Source organism: Mytilus trossulus, chromosome 14, assembly GCF_036588685.1.
Source record: "Mytilus trossulus isolate FHL-02 chromosome 14, PNRI_Mtr1.1.1.hap1, whole genome shotgun sequence".
Lineage (NCBI taxonomy): Eukaryota > Metazoa > Mollusca > Bivalvia > Mytilida > Mytilidae > Mytilus > Mytilus trossulus.
Genome location: NC_086386.1, coordinates 12,619,212 through 12,636,608, shown reverse-complemented (window position 1 = coordinate 12,636,608; position 17,397 = coordinate 12,619,212). Strand labels below are relative to the sequence as shown.

The 17,397-nt window shown below is 31.1% G+C and overlaps 1 protein-coding gene across 1 annotated transcript; it reads left to right on the top strand.

The window, feature by feature from the left end:
• The first annotated feature begins 1,114 nt into the window (after positions 1 to 1,114).
• Positions 1,115 to 15,673, top strand: LOC134695857 (protein unc-50 homolog). The gene is made up of 8 exons (XM_063557308.1): positions 1,115 to 1,237; positions 4,257 to 4,512; positions 5,157 to 5,182; positions 6,067 to 6,132; positions 6,381 to 6,501; positions 11,416 to 11,555; positions 13,424 to 13,525; positions 14,527 to 15,673. Exons 2-8 carry the CDS (start codon positions 4,289 to 4,291, stop codon positions 14,661 to 14,663), a joined length of 816 nt encoding a protein of 271 aa, XP_063413378.1. The 5' UTR covers positions 1,115 to 1,237; positions 4,257 to 4,288; the 3' UTR covers positions 14,664 to 15,673.
• Positions 15,674 to 17,397: the final 1,724 nt, after the last annotated feature.

Genomic DNA, 17,397 nt, shown 5'->3' with positions numbered 1-17,397 from the left:
TTCCGTAAGTTCTGCAGTTGACATATTCACAGCATCAATTCAGCAACAGTCTAAAATTATTTCGTTAAGATTCATTCAGAAGAGTATATTTATATATAAATTTCTCATTCTTGCATTTCTTTTTGAAGTAATAGATATTTTGATCAAGTTGAAGGAAAAAAAACATTTTCCATAAAGTTTGTCTAACTTAAAAAACTTTATTAGAAGTCAAGCTTTGAAAATATAGTCCTTTCGGCATCTGGTTAACGCTACTCTCTGTGGAACGGCATGATACCTGACCACTTCAGGACAGAAACTAGTTTTTTTCTCAATAATCAAGTACCTTGTACGGTCCTGGACAGTGGTACACATTTGATGAATGTTTTGCATGTCATTGAGATAAGCTTTTCGTGTAATTTTTAGTTACATCTCTAAATAAACGTTTGCAGTTTGCCTTGAAGTTAACTTAAAGTCTTTTGCATGTGTGCTTTATTTTTTAATTGTTATGCTTTATTTTTTCAGTTTATTATATAAATCACCTTAAATTAATTTTCAGCAGAAAACAATATTGGCCATAAGGGAGCAACCATTTCGCTTTAAGCGTGGGAGGTACAGTCTTTTGTTTGAGTCAGATTTTTTTTCACGCGATGGGCTTCAACACGTACTATCTATCAACATTATTTGGTATATATTTAACACTTGAAGGTAAGCCCGGGGGAAATCTGGATTCAGACCGTTATTTTTTCACTGATCAATTTTGGGAATCAGAAAATCATAAGTTTTTAAGTGGAAAAAAACCCTACCCCCTCCAGCCTTTTGAAGTTCAAAGAACTTCCCCTAAATATTTTCCATCTTAGCTTATTATTTAATTTTAAACAAAAACTAAATATGTAGGACATTCGTACTGCCTGGAACATGCCGCATGAGATATTTGCCGCTGGACGTTAAGCAAACTAATAATCAATCACTTTGTAGGACATAAACTTGGTAAGCTAGCATTTAATGTATCGGCTTCCTCATACTATTAATTGCACTGTAAATCTTTCTGTGTCTGATATATTCATATCAAAAGTTTTTTTTTCTAAATTATTTATAATGTACGGAAATTATTGTGCCGTATTCGTTTTGTGGGTTCTTTTTACAAAACATTTTAAGGACTTGCAAATGCGTCTTTGTCTTCAAGACGCTTACATGAAAACGTCAAACTCTACAAATCACCAAATCACCACGAAAAAGTTAATTTTACCATTATTTACAGGTAACACTAGTTTATTTCTTAAAAGATAACTCAATATATTCGAATCAGACTTGTAACCTGTTATTTTTCCACACGAAAAGAGAAAAATTTAAGATTAATCCACAAATATATAATTTACCTTGTAAAAAGCCTTGTTTTCACAAATAATTTTTTCTTGTAAATGTGAAACGCCCAAACGTCGCAGTATATAAAGCTAGATAGAATGGCAACATCTCCACCTGCATGTAGTATCATACATGTATGTTGCACAACTGAGCCCTGTGTACATGGTGTAAACAGGTAAAGACAAAGCACAGGAGTTTGTTACAATACACCTTATCGCTAATCCCGGCTGACCCGGCCGCTTGAATTTTTGACGTCAAGAACAATCACTTTTCCATTGTGGCATCAGATATTTTGTTTTATGATGTCAAAATTTCACCTGCAGGCCGTTGTTCCAGTTATGAAATATTTGTCAATATCTATTCGATATCGTTGATATTGACAACCAAGATAGAGGTTTCAGGCTGTTGTTCAAGTAATGGGATGTTTGTCAATATCAATTTGATATTGTCGATATCGACAACAAAGACAGATGTTCAAGTTATGGGATGTTAGTCAATATCAATTTGATATTGTTGATATCGACAACAAAGACAGAGGTTTACTGATATGGAATGCTTGTTGATATCAATTCGATATTAACATTCAAAACAAGGGATTCAGGCCATGTGGACATAACAACATACATACGATAAGTCGTGTATTGATATCGAATCAACATCGTGTCTTGGACAAACCTCCGAACCCCCTGTTTATATAGGTGTTCGTATGGAGAGTAAACCCGTCAATTGTAACAAACCCCTGTAGGCAAGAGCACTTTATTTTCGGTGATGCTGTACCAAGACAAAAACTAATCAAAGCCTGTCATGCCTGTAAGCACTGAAAACTAGACACATGCGTCTTTTCAATGTTCAAAAGCTTTATTTTATAGAAGAGATCATTATGTACAGAAAACAAAAGCTATATTGAGCTTTTATACCGTATTACATTGTAGTACAAACAAAACATTTAAACATTGTCTTAGATTACATGTATGTCAAATTTATTTAAATATCTTTCCTGTATCAATAGTTCTTATGCCAATCATGGTTATGATGGTTATCTGGACCGCAGCCATGAATTTCCAAGGGGGTTGGGTAGTTGGACTCACAAACTTTAACAGTCACAATTCAAACAGAATGTTGATTTAAACAGTGCTTATTTGTTTTCAAGAAGGGGGGGACTCTTTCACCATGATGTTTTACACCTGTCTCATAATAATTTGATTACTATGAGTTACTGTTGCTGCTCATTGTTGAAGGCTATATGATACATTATAACTGATAACTTCCTTGTCCTTAGGTCTTTGATGGATGGTATCCTCTTTAAGAAATACATGTTTACACAGTTTAACATCAGTGGCCATTATATTTGTCAATATATTTATGACAGACAGTTAGTATGGTTAGCTAGGGGTAAAAAATTCAGCACTGTTATACTTCGAAGTGAACCTATAAGACATATGGTGGTTCTTTTCTTAAGGCAGCCGATATGATTTGATGAAGCTTTTTAAACATGTAAAAGAATAAGAACTGTTTCACATTATAAAATGACAGATACCTGTACATGTAAACTTACTTGTTTTATTTGTTACACAGTCATTGACAGTGTGCAATTGTACTAATCATGCTAATACAAGAATTTATTGGGTCAAGACAGTTCATATTGGGTGAAGCGAAGCCAAACACGATATGAATTTAATTGACCCTATAAATTCTGTGTTAGGACAATTGCACACTGTGTAACAAATTTATTCTAATTTTGTAATATTACAAATCAATATATCTTCAAATTCAATTATAAGGACTATACATCAACAAGTAAAATTATATATTTAATCTAAAATTGTGAAATATGAAAAATATTAGGACTATATAACATGTATAAAGCAACTAAAAAAAATAATTATTAGGTCAACGTTATAAGGGAGATAATACCAATTGTCGTTATAAAAAATTGTACTGAAATTTATTACGTCAATATCAGCCAATCAAATTGCAAGAAATTACTCTTAATCATGATAAGCATATTTACAGTTGGCATGGTTGGTTGAATTTTATTTTAACTGTGAGCAACACAACCAAAATGTCCATTTTCAGTTCAAGTTTTGTTTGAAATACATCTGACTTTAAAATTTCAGTTGTTACATGAAATTAAGTACAGCCCATATTGTATTAGATTTAAACATTGCTTTGTTTACAAAGTGGAAGAAAAATGTAAATTTTACCAAATCTTCCTTTGTTACATATGCATCATTTTTTTGTTTTTTGCAAAATGATTTGTTGGTGAAAAAGACCTTTTGCATTTTCAAAGTTTTCTATTTCAATAACTGGTTTCTTCTGGTCATGTTAAACATTTATTTAGGCTGCTCAAGTGCATATATATCTATAATTTTTCAATATCCAGTAGCATTAAAATGTTTACATGTACTGGGTAGATAATTAAAATGTCTAATGCTAAATTACTGAAATCTTCACAATTTTAGTTAAATTTTAGACGGTTTCCGTCTTGAATGAAAGTGGCCCCATTAGTGTTCATTCATAATATCGAAATGAAAGTTGTGTTTAATGATAATACATAACATTTATAAAGGTCGAGGATGAAACGCATGCATCCACTTCCATTTTTGACAAAAAACATATGAAAAGTTTCAGATTTTTGATAGATTTGTATTTAAGCTAGAATCAGAGCGTTTATAATGAGTGATTCAGTTAAAATCTGTCACAAAACATAATAAAATCAAGTGAAATAGACATTTAAGGGTTTAAAAAGTGTCCAAAATCTTTCGTCATATGAACTTGAAATTTGAGGCCAAAACCGGCCCTTAACTTCTCTATTTACCTGTAAGCAAATCAAACAGGAATTGAAGTTGTTAAATGTTACAAATTTATACATGTATATGTTAATAAACATGATGAAGGTAATGATTTTTTTCCAGCTATGGATTGAGTAGATCAAATAAGGATCAGTATGCAGAGTTTTAGTAAATCCTCGCCTCCAGCCTCACCAACAACATCCACCCACTCTTCATCCTTTAATTCTGTTGATGGAGCACACGATAGCAGGAATGAAGCCAGACTCACAGCTACAGCAAAAAGACAGAAATATCTCAAGAGACTGTGTAAATTCAGACAGATGGATTTCGAGTATGCCTTTTGGCAAATGATCTATTTATTCATATCTCCACAGAAAGTGTAAGTAATACTTTATAGTTTTGTTCATTTTAATTATTGTAGCAGGTAATCAAAGAACTAGTACATGTAACAGTGTTTTATAAGACTGCCAAAAAAAAATTGAATCAATATAAAGCTATCATGTCATCGTCTGAAGACACATTTGGATACCAGACAATAACTTAAGTATAAGTTAATAGATCTCTATAAAATTTTACTGCACGATTCTATATCACAAATGGAATGCTGGGATTGAGTTTGGAGGTCATTATAAAAAATGTTCAGGAATAAGTAGCCAAGTATTTGCCAAAAAAACAAGCATTTTCCTAGTTTCCAGACAATAAAAATGTACATGTAATATCATGAATATTGGAGGTAATATGTACATGTCCATGTAATATGTTTAATTAGTTAAATAATGAATGAATATTTGTGTTTGCAAATAAATGACATACATGTATGTACAATGTACAAATGGAGGTATAAATTGTACTGTAGACATAGATTTGTTGGAAATTGATTAACAAAATGTTCAAAGAAATATAACTTTTACTGTCTATCCATGCTAACAAAAATTATTATCTTTTGACATGTTCATGGCTAAAAAAATATGTGTAAACTGGTATGAATTTGTAATTATTTTCAAAAATCTATTTCTATTTCAGGTATAGAAATTTTCAGTATAGAAAATGTAAGTATTTTTAATTATTGTTCTAATTATTAATAATTTGAGAAAGTAGTTCTTAGAAACCTGTAGTTGAATTATGATTTTTTTCAAAATAATTTTCACATGTCATTAAAAGACAGAATCTTCCAGGATTTATTAACCACATACATGACATAGGCAGAACATCTTAAAGGTTTATTTTCCACTATAAATATGTATGGTACATTTTTGATAATATTTTCAATCTGAATATCATAGATATTTTATTATGGTATGTATATATAGAGAGATATTTTATTAAAATTTCCACGAAAAACTGCTAAATATCTGGTGGACACAATTAGGAAACGACGTCAAGTTGTATTCAGACAAGTTTAGTTATTTATCAAAAACTTTAATTTATAGATGATTATAAAAAGGTTACTTCATGGTCAATATGAATATTTTCAGTTTCTTTATTATAAATATTAATTTATTATGCATTCAACTGGAAATTTACTAAATCTATCTTCTGACAACTTATTTTTCTTTTCTTTTATATAAGTTTGAATTTTTCACTATTTTTCACTATTAATTAATTATTTTGAATTAAGGTTAATTTTAATTTTCATTATTTTGTTTGAAATCCGTGATAAAGAATTACGTTTAATTTTTGAAAGTGACTTATAGACCCAATGGGTCGGGTGTATTTTATTGTGTATATAATATATTGTACTTTACTGAAATGATTACACATGTCACTATAATAAAAAATTTACTTACTTACTTACTTATAGTTAGTTTTTTCAAGCTAGATATAAGCTTAGGTTCTCCCCCTGAAAAAAAAACACCAAAAAAACAAAAGGGACTAACCATGTTGATGTACATGTACAGGATAAGGATGAATTGATTGTTTCTTGTTATTTTAGATACAAAAGATCAGTGGGCCAGAGATGATCCTGCTTTTCTTGTACTAGTTGGTTTATGCATTCTCAGTAAGTGTAATTACAGTTTTATAATTTTATAAAATATGACAATACGTTTGTGTACATATGATATATACCTAAGAATACATGTAAAACATTTTGCTTGATGTTTCCAAAGACAAATGTCTCATGCATTTTTAAGGGAACGAAACAATGAGGTAATTGTGAAGGTTCTTTTTAAAAAGTGAGTTGACCAACTGGATAAAAGTCAATGAATTTGGGCTGCTACTTAAAATAATATTTTTTTTTTTTTTCAGTATCCTCCATTGGATTTAGTGTAGTGTTAAAGATACATTTTGTTGGATTTTTAAAGCTTGTGTTATGGACTGTGTTTGTTGACTATATTGGAGTTGGACTCCTGATTGCAACAACATTTTGGTAAGTTTAAAACTAGTTGAATTTGTTTACTTAATGTTTTCTTAGTTTTCAGACATGTCATACACGTATATAATTAATATTTTATGTAGTTGTCTTCTGTGCAATGCAGTAGAAGAAATATATATAATACCAGTGTTTGTCTGTCTGTATGTCCATCCCTTCTTACCTCCCTTTATCTGGTAAAATAACTTTCAGATTTGTATGAAATTTATATCAAAAGATTTATATCAGCAATGTCTCAGACCAGTTAAACAAATAGTGCCAATCAATTATTTGAAAAGGAGCAATTTCCCTTGTACATATGAATTGAATTGAAATTACACTCAAGTAGATGTGGTATGATTACCAATTAGAAAACTCTCCATCCAAGTCACCATTTGTAAAAGTAAACCATTTTAGGTCAAAGAACAGTCTTCAACACAGAGCATTGGCTCACACCAAACAGCAAGCTATAAAAGGGCACCAAAAATTACATATCTTCAAATTTCCCATGGAATAAATGGCCATTGAATTCAACATTCCTGAAAAAGGTCATACTGCCCCTTTTCAATGAACCTATATGAAAGGATACATAAACCCTCCCCAAAAAATAAAACCCATTGAAGGTCTTTTCATTTGTTTGATACACAAGTTAATTCAATGTGGGCAATTATACATACCTACATGTATCATATATTTGTTAAATACAATTTTTATTTGAAATTCATCATAGTCAGGCTTTTTATAGCACATTGATTAAAATGAATTAGAGTTTAACAATAATACATACACATGATCTGCTCTTGTTTACAGACAAAGAAACTTTAAGCAATAATTATCAAAACATACCAAACTAAATCTTCCTTAAAACACTCAAATAGATATAAAGATCTGCATTTTGTGTCAGAATTTTATGAAATTGATCCCAAAGATTTCTTATAGCATGGTCTTAGACATCTTTATAATCAGCACTTGTAATGCCTTAAAATGATAAAGATAAATTCATTGTGAGCAATTTCAAGCCTACATTTCTTGTAGAATGATTCAATGAATAATAAAACTTAAATGCAACCATAAACAAATATTTTGGAGTTATTGCCCTTGGACAAATATTTGTAATGGTGGAGACAGTCACATTTGGATTGCTGTAGTTTTATTTAGATTTCATTCAATCCAAATTTGATTTTGTAGAAATGATGATAATATCTTTATATCAAATCAAATCAATTAAACACAGACATATAATATAAAAATAAGGAGATTTGGTATTATTCTCTCCATGAAATTCAAAGAATGTAAACAACATGTGTATATAAAATTCTTATCATCATACATGTCATATATATATCGCTCATTGTTGAAGACCATACCTTAACCAGAGGCGGATTATGAGGAGGGGCTCGGGCCTTTAATTTTTTGAAAATTTTTGGTTGCTTATATAGGAAATCACTGAAGCGTGACTGGAGCGGTCCCCTCTTAGGCAGTCAATGGGTCCCCACTTATGAAAATTTCTGGATCCGCCACTGTTAACTTATAATGGTTTACTTTTATTAATTGTGAATTGGTCAAAAGAGAGTTGTCTAATTGGCACTCATACCACATCTTCCTATATATCTAGCAGAGATGTCATAAATTCACTCATTGTAATATTTTCATTGAACATTAGGCAAACATACTTTATATTTATTAATGTATTTATATTGGATTTTTTTTTAAATTTAAAAAACATTCAGGTTATAGTTATGTTTATAAAAGAAACAGTTATTGGGGGAAAATATACATTGTATTTAACTGCGTAGTAAATAATGTTGTGTAATGGGTTTTTGAAATGAAATAATTTCAATATTTAACATGATACATTGTATTTTATATTAAATTGATGCCCAATACCTGTGAGGATTTCACACCTTTGATTAAAATTTATATTAACTTAATAATTAAGTAAAAACAAAAATAAAAATCATTTCCAATTCAAATATTTATTGCCGTATAAAATTTAAACAACAAGTTGTGACAGACAAAATAAGAAATCAATATAACTATAATTCACATATCAAATAAAATTGAGAATGGAAGACTGAATGTTAATCGTAAGCATGGTCATGATGGTAAGGAGTCTAAAAAACAATCATGATTTAGTCAACATTGTTAATATCCAATAGACCATTTTCGAGTTCATCTGTCACCGGAAAAAAATCATCAATTATACGCGCCTTTATCACCGTCATTTGTGCGTTTAGGGGCGTCGTCACTTCCCTTCCAATGATGAGCGAGTGGTTGGAAAACTATAATTCTATATTGTACGAATTATTCGGCAAATTGAATTCTCAAAATTGACAATCAACACTACTGTCATTAGGGAATTTTCAGTAAGTACCTACAGAGCAACCACTATTTCTAGTTTGTCCTGCACAAAGACGATCACTAAGACGCTTGATGAACGTAAATAGTGCAGGGATACAGGCGACCCCCTCTATCTGGTAAATGACGTCATAAAGGCGTGTATAATTGACGAGTTTTTGCCGGTGACGGATGAACCTTGAAAGTGGTCTATTATTTTAGTAATATCTAAAAAATTATGGTTGAAAAAGTAACAATTAATTTTTTTAAAGTAAGATAACTAAGAAAGTAGGATTTTTCATCGACTAGATCATATTCTACATTGTTCATTTTTGTTCTATTTTGTTCATCTGGTAAATGAATAACCGAGGAAAGCTAAAGTCAAAACTTATATATACTTGATGGGGTACACTGAAAGTTTTACCCTTTAACATCAATTACTGTTTCAAATAATAAGCAATCCGGCAAATTAATAATTTCCAGAACTATCTGATGTGATTTCCTTTAAGCCATGTCATTAAATGTTACATGTTACAAATTACCTATTCTCTACGTTCCACATCTGTCATGTCAGGGGCACCACCAAACCATGTATTTGGGATTTGCTATATACACATGTCTGATAATCACAGGGTTGACACAACTAAGTTCAATCATTGTCAAATTGTTTCCTTTTGTAGTATTTTAAACAGCATGACTTTTTACAATGACAATATGAATACTAAAAATCTAAACTTAAATTAAGGCCTAGCCAACATGACGTAAAAACTGTGAATCAAAGAATTCAACTTTATAACTTATATATACACATGGAAAAAAGTATTGCAACACCAATTTGAAATTGAAATTAAAAAAACACTCTTTATTTTTTTCTGATATAATTTGTTAAAATAGAACTATAGTTAAACATTATTTAAATATCACCTGAGTTTGATCAATAATTATCGACTCGATAAGTTCTTATCTGCACATGAAAAAATGATGGTACGTATACAAACACCTGTTTTGCTGTTTACATGTACCCGTAAACAGCAAAACAGGTGTTTGTATACGTACCATCATTGTTTTCAACACTTTAAATAACCAAGTTTATAAAGTTATGTGATTGACACCTTGTAATTGGTCCTCCACAACTCTTAACCGCAGCAAGATGGCAGATTATCAGCATGAAAGAAGCAGGAATGTCGCTTTGACAACCGCACATATTTTTCGGTCATCACTTTTCCACTATAGTCGTTTTGAGAATAAAAATCGGGCAATAAACGATATAAAACATTTTAAAAGACTATCCGAGATCAAAAAGACCCCCTATGCCATCTGCTCGGGAAAATCAAGCATGATGAAGCTTAGTCAGAAAGAAACCCATTACATACAATACAATCCTAAAAAGAGAGTGGTGGGCATACATGAGCCTTTTAACAATAATTGTTCGAGATTGACTCATTTCTACTGGTTATTGTGAGATAAGACCATTTCGGAGACACACAGTTATCCGTATCCTATGTAGTGCAGAGCTTGCCAAAATTGGAAATAAGAATCGTGGAGGAAGATCCATCATTTTGTCCATTGTTCAAATGGAATTCTGTTTATCTTCCTTGGCCCGATCATAGCCCGGATTTGAACCATATCGAGCATAAATGGGACACTAGCGGGCGTAATGTGAGCGAAAGGACACCCCAGTCCAAACACGTGATGAAATAAACAATGCCCTTCATCAAAATGGTTGCTGCTACCTAAGCAACAAATTAGTCAATTTATTGGAGGAATCATAAGACGTTAATTGGCGGTTGACTGTTTGAATGGATACTGCGCACAAAGTACTAATTCTTTGGCGTATAACGATCAACCATGATGTGAACAATCATCTTAAGATTAATTTTGAAATGTCTGACACTGTAATGTTCGACTACGGTTAAAGTTGTAAAATGCATTTTTTTGTACAAAAAGCACTTCATTTTGTTTTTAAAATTGTGGTTAGATAAATCAATTTTTTTTCAAACATTTTTGTTCGTTAAAATGCCAATGTAATCATAAACTATGTTTCAATATTATTTTACAAATATTTTATTATATTCCATCCAAAATAAAAGGCTGATTTTTCAAGTTTTGAAAAATCAGGGTGTTGCAATACTTTTTTCCATGTGTATAGTACAATGCTGTTGATTAAAAATGACTCAGTTCCAGGCCTTTTTGTTTTCCAAATAAATAATATTACCAATAAGTGATTAGTTCCAGGTCCACAGGTTCAAACAGAAAAATTTTGAAAGCAGAGAAAACTGTGCATCTTATAATCAGAATCACTTTATCAAATGACAATAAAAATACATGTACTTAAAGTTCAGGCTAAAATGCTGCTTACACATTATCATATACTTTAATATGGTCATGGACCCGCAATATTATGGGTGTACTCTAGTATATTCCAATATATTAATTTTCTATTTCTATTACTGTTAATTTCTATGTCATTTTGTCTCTTGTGGAGAGTAGTCTCAATTGCATTCATACCACATTTCCATATACTTATATTTTAAACTTATATATATCAGCTAAGTAGTGTTTTAATTATTTGTAACATGAATATTGTTTTTCCAGGTTGATTTCCAATAAGTATATGATAATGGCTCCCCCCAGGGGACAGGACGTTGAATGGGGCTATGCGTTTGATGTCCATTTGAACGCCTTCTTCCCATTATTGATGATATTACATCTATTCCAGCTAGTGTTTTTAGGACGTAAGTATTTAAATTGTAGAATTATTCACACTGCAGCAAATTTTGTTAAAATTTCACAACTTCCAATGTATTTTTTGTGGAGATAATAAAATATTAGACATGTGTGAACTATGAAAGAGGACAAAGTCAGTCTAAATAATTATTTTGAATTAAAATGTACTGAAGCCATCAATTAGTGTTACATTTTACAAATCTTGACATTAATTTTTTATTTTGAATTAGTCTGATATAAAAATGAAGATCCAATCTATAAGTTTTGAGAAATCAAAATAATGCAGGCTAAACAATGAACAATATTTGGGATATGATTACTTTCAAGCAATCAGGTAGACCTTTACCATTGACTCAGGGCCATGCTCTCACATCAATTGTTTTATTGTTAAAATTAAGGTACATCTCAGGTTCTTAAGATTGTTTTGCTTTAAAAGGTAAAAACAAACAGAAGGATTGAATTTAAACAACTGTCCTATAATGTTCTTCTCATAATTTTCATGTTTCAATATTTCTCTCAACTCATATGCGTGTTTTTAACAACACGGAAAATCAGAATTAAGCAGTATAAATATTTAGTGTTTTTATAAATTTAGAAACACGTAAGAGGGAATTCCACAGTTTTGATAAAATGCGAAAGTTCTCTGAATTCAGATAAATGTATTTCTGTAATATAAGAACTGAAGTGGAGTTTTTCTTATATAGATATAGGAAGATGTGGTGTGAGTGCCAATGAGACAACTCTCCATCCAAGTAACAATTTAAAAAGTAAACCATTATAGGTTAAAGTACGGCCTTCAACACAGAGCCTTGGCTCACGACGAACAACAAGCTATAAAGGGCCCCAAAACTACTAGTGTAAAACCATTCAAACGGGAAAACCAACGGTCTAATCTATATAAACAATATAGATGTATGTCTTATACATGTATGTCACCATTATGAGCATGACTATAGTTTTCTTGACTTCAAGGGGTATCAGATTAAATGATTGCTCTGGATTCCCAACTTCATTGATTAATTTGAAACTCATGGGATTCTTTCTATGTCTGTCTGCTATTGAGGGTTATTGTTTTGGCATAATTTTAAATCATATGCATCATTTAAATTAAAATAAAGGTAGTCCACAATGTAAAGGTGTAACTAGAACACTCCTTCAGCTGAAATGGAGTCTTCAATATTTTTGCTTTAAGTTGTCTTTCTTATACTTCCATCAATTCTGAATCAAAATTCGACAATATGTTGATATACGTCTTAGTATATTAAAAAAGATCGCAATTTAAACAGAGGAATGTGTATGGAAAGGAGTCATGCCCACTGACCCAAAGGAAAATAAATATTTAAAGAGTTAGGAATGGGATTTCTCAAAAAATTCACGTAGGAAAATAGGAGATAAGGTACAAAGTGAAATACCTTCTCTCACTCTCAGTGACTGAGCACTGTGGAAAGTAAACTTGGAATTGATAGTATAAAAATAAAACACAATAGTTGCATTATTCATGCACTTGTATCGAAGTTTGGCTATTTTTTAAATTTGAATAACTATTCAGATTATGTAAATTACATTTTACATGTGCAGTTGAATTTATTTTTGATAATTATACTAATACTTTCAATGAACAATGGCAATCGTTTCCCTCAGAGAAATCATGCTCTTTGATTAAAACTACCATTGTCATGATTGTTATGAGCAAGAACATATCTAAAATTTATATTTATTTATTTTCCTGATTCATATGTGTCCACTGATCAGTACTTTGAATAAGTGATTTCTAAACTACCATTGTAATTTACAAGGAAATGGTTTGTCTTTTACCAGACATATATCTTAAACTTGTATTTGCCATCAAACTGATTATTTCATTTTTATATTTCAGCATTCATTAATGCAGGATATTTCCTGGGATTAGTGTTTGGTAACACGTTATGGCTGATAGCAATCATGTATTATATTTACAACACATTTTTAGGATATAGTGGTATGTATTATCAATTTGTTTGTTACAAATTAAAACCAGTAAATGAAAGGTATATTTACATTATGTACAAACAAATTAGTACCAACCACATAAGGCACAAACATCAAACATGTTCAACTTATGTTTATACAAAATAATCTCAATTCATTCCAAGTCTCGAAAAAAGTAAAATAACAAAAACATTAAACTCCAAGAAAAAATTAAATCAGAACGCAAAATCAACAACTGAAACAACAAACCAGTGAAAAACACATGTCATATTCCTGATTAAGTACAGGCACCTCTTATGTAGAAAATGGAGGAGTACATATGGTTTTGTAGCTAGCTAAACCTCTCACACGTATAACAGTTGCATAAAATTTCATTTTAATAATTGACACAATGTGTGAACAAATCAAACAGACATAATAGGTAAAAATGTCAAAAATCAGAAAACTTATAATTAAATTGAACATGTAGAGTTGACAGATAATTCCCTAATGAAATGAAAACATTGATATTTACCTAGAAACAGCCACTTATGACATCTAGTGTAACGTGTTGCCATCTTTTGGCATCATTATCTTGCAATTGTATTTTTTTTTATTAATTTAATCATCTTCTACACCATCCAACTTACCATTCAATATTTGTATGAAGCGAATTATTATTTTAAATGTGTAAAATATTTTCCGTAACTATAAACCAATTGTCACATCTGTTGGCATTGACTCTCTTTTGCCAAATATATAACAGAATCAATTCAAACATCTACAGGACAAGAACAAAAAAGACAATCCCTTTTATAATGAATAAGTTAATAAAAACATCAACGACACAGCAATAAAAAAGATTTTTATTTTAGTTCCCTTTGTATGGGTTTTCAAGATAAATATCCAGCTAATTCTGATTATTAGCAATATTGCAAAGTGTTATTAATGTATTGTAATCAAATGTTGCAAAAGGACCAATTTATTATTCATATTATCATGAAGTTATCATTAATTCATCTATACTTTCAGCTTTGCCGTTTTTGAAGAATACGAGAATCATATTATATCCAGCAACAGTGGTTATGTTTTTCTATATACTGTCTGTTATTTTAAAGTGGAATTTTAGTAAAATGTTATGTGACTTTTATGAATACAGAGTTTTCTGATCAAAACATTGTTAAACAGTCAGCTGTGATGTAATCGTGTGACACAGAATTGTGGTAGCATTCAAAAATTATTGTCAATTGATTGGGGGATTATGTTTTATGTTGATACTTCATGTTATAGTTTTGACAAATCATGTGGAAATTTCTATAAGAAATTTATGTATAGTTCAATTCTAAAAATTGTAGTTCCTGCCCATGAAATCCACAAAAATTTAAAACCCTAAAATGATATTGAATCCACACAATATACTAGTTTGTCGTATATAAACATAAATCTTGACTAATTTGAACACTTTTACAATGGTAAGTCTGTCTGATATATTTATAAAGAACTCCTTCATATTTTTTCTCATGAATACTGTTCTTGTCATAAGGCAGAGATGTACAAAAATGTTTTAATGAAAAAGGCAATTTGCTGTCATATCAGATATAGCATTCTTTGTACACAATCTCATCAGATTATCTGAAAGTAAAAAGTGAGACACAGTGGAGGATCCAGGGGGAGGGATTCTGGGGGTTGGAACCCCCCTTTTTTTTAGACAATCAATCCATTTGAATGGGGACATATAGCTGGAACCTCCCCCCCCCCTTTTGTCCTGGGTTTGGAACCGCCCCTTTTTTAAATGGCTGGATCTGCCCCAGAGATGGCACTGGTATTATCTTGTGTTACTGTTTGACGTACATTATTGACTTGCAACATGTAAGAGCTATTCAATCGGTCGATACTCTGACCTCCATTTTCTTATATTTTGAACTACAAATCTAAGTATGCTATCATGACATGTCTTGCAACTTCTAGTTATATATAGTTTCAATTCAAATTTTAATTTACTTTAAAAAAAAATGACCATATAACTCATGTTTAAATTGTTTGTTAATCGAATTTATATCATCTTTTTTTTTGTGTATTTTAGAGGGATTGTAACGTTTACATAGCATTCTATTTGAAAATAAATAATATATTGATACCTTGCTTGTAAACGATTTTGTAATAAAATGTGCAAACACTTGCCTTGTCTTTTTGTTTTATTAAAAGTTCAGTATATAAAATACAATAGACCACTTTCGAGTTCATCCGTCACCGGAAAAAACTCGTCAATTATACGCGCCTTTATCATCGTCATTTGTGCGTTTAGGGGCGTCGTCACTTCCTTCCAATGTTGAGCGAGTGGTTGGAAAACTATAATTCTATATTGTACGAATTATTCGGCAAATTGAATTCTCAAAATTGACAATCAACACTGCTGTCATTAGGGAAATGTCAGTAAGTACCTACAGAGCAACCATTATTTCTAGTTTATCCTGCACAAAGACGATCACTAAGACGGTTGATGAACGTAAATAGTGCAGGGATACAGGCGAGCCCCTCTATCTGGTAAATGACGTCATAAAGGCGTGTATAATTGACGAGTTTTTGCCGGTGACAGATGAACTCGAAAGTGGTCTATTGATATGAATATAAACAAGAAAATGTGGTATTAGACAACTCTTACTCCTAGTCACAATGTATAAAATGTTAACAATCAAAGTATGTCATTCAACACAGATCATTGGCTCACACCCAACAGAAAGCTCACATAACTAGTGTAAATAAAATCAAACTGGAAAACCAACTTTTAATCTATACAAAAAATGAGAAAAAAGAAACACTTATGAACTACATCAACAAACGACAACCACTGATCTAAAGGCTCCTAACTTTAGGACAGGTACATGAATGTCAGCGGTTTACATGTTTCAGCAAGTGCCAACATTCACTCAAACCCGAGACCATTGTGAACATTACAATATAAATGACACACTGAAGAAATACGTTTGATGTATAAAAATATACATACAATAGTATTTTAAACCAAAAAGATGTAGGAACAGTCAGAAAGACCATTCTTACCTGGGGAAAAAATTACATCTAATAAAACTGCATACACAGATTAATTTTAGAGATATGATAATTTTGTACGGAAGTAATAATTACTTGCAAAATTAGTAAATTATTTGGTCATAGTTCGAGTACAGACGTGATTTTTATGCCCAAATTATGGGCATTATGTTTTCTGGTCCGTGGGTCTATCTTTCCGTCTGTTCGTCCTGCTTCAAGTTAAATTTTTTGGTTGAAGTTGAAGTCAAATCAACATGAAACTTAGTACACATGTGTCTTATAATATGATCTTTCTGATTTTAATGCCAAGAGATTTCCACCCTGTTTTCACGGTCAATTGTACATAGAAAATGAAAGTGTGGATGGGGCATCCGTGTACTATGAACACATACTTGTTTTGGCTGTTTTTCCTTATGCAATTATATAAATACTAGTTCTACGTTCATTTGGCGTTTTAAGTTCCATTTAACAATCAATAAAACTTATGTTGATTCAATAAATTCTGAATCAATCAGACACTATTGCTTCGGGTTTTTTTTATATTCACATGCTGAAGGTCTTTTCAACTGCAGCTAATATAAGCCAAATTGGCGTATACTGAGTAATGATTTTAGGGAGATATCAATATGTTTCAGTGATACAATGTATCGTTTTCCATCAGTGGTACAATGTATCGTTTTCCATCAGTGGTACAATGTATCGTTTTTTTACAGTGGTACAATGTATCGTTTTCCATCAGTGGTACAATGTATCGTTTTCCAAAAAAATCAATTAATGTTTTGTCATATTGAGCACACTGCTTAACTTTTAACAACTAAAAGCGATTGTAGTAAAAACCATGTAATCAAACACTAT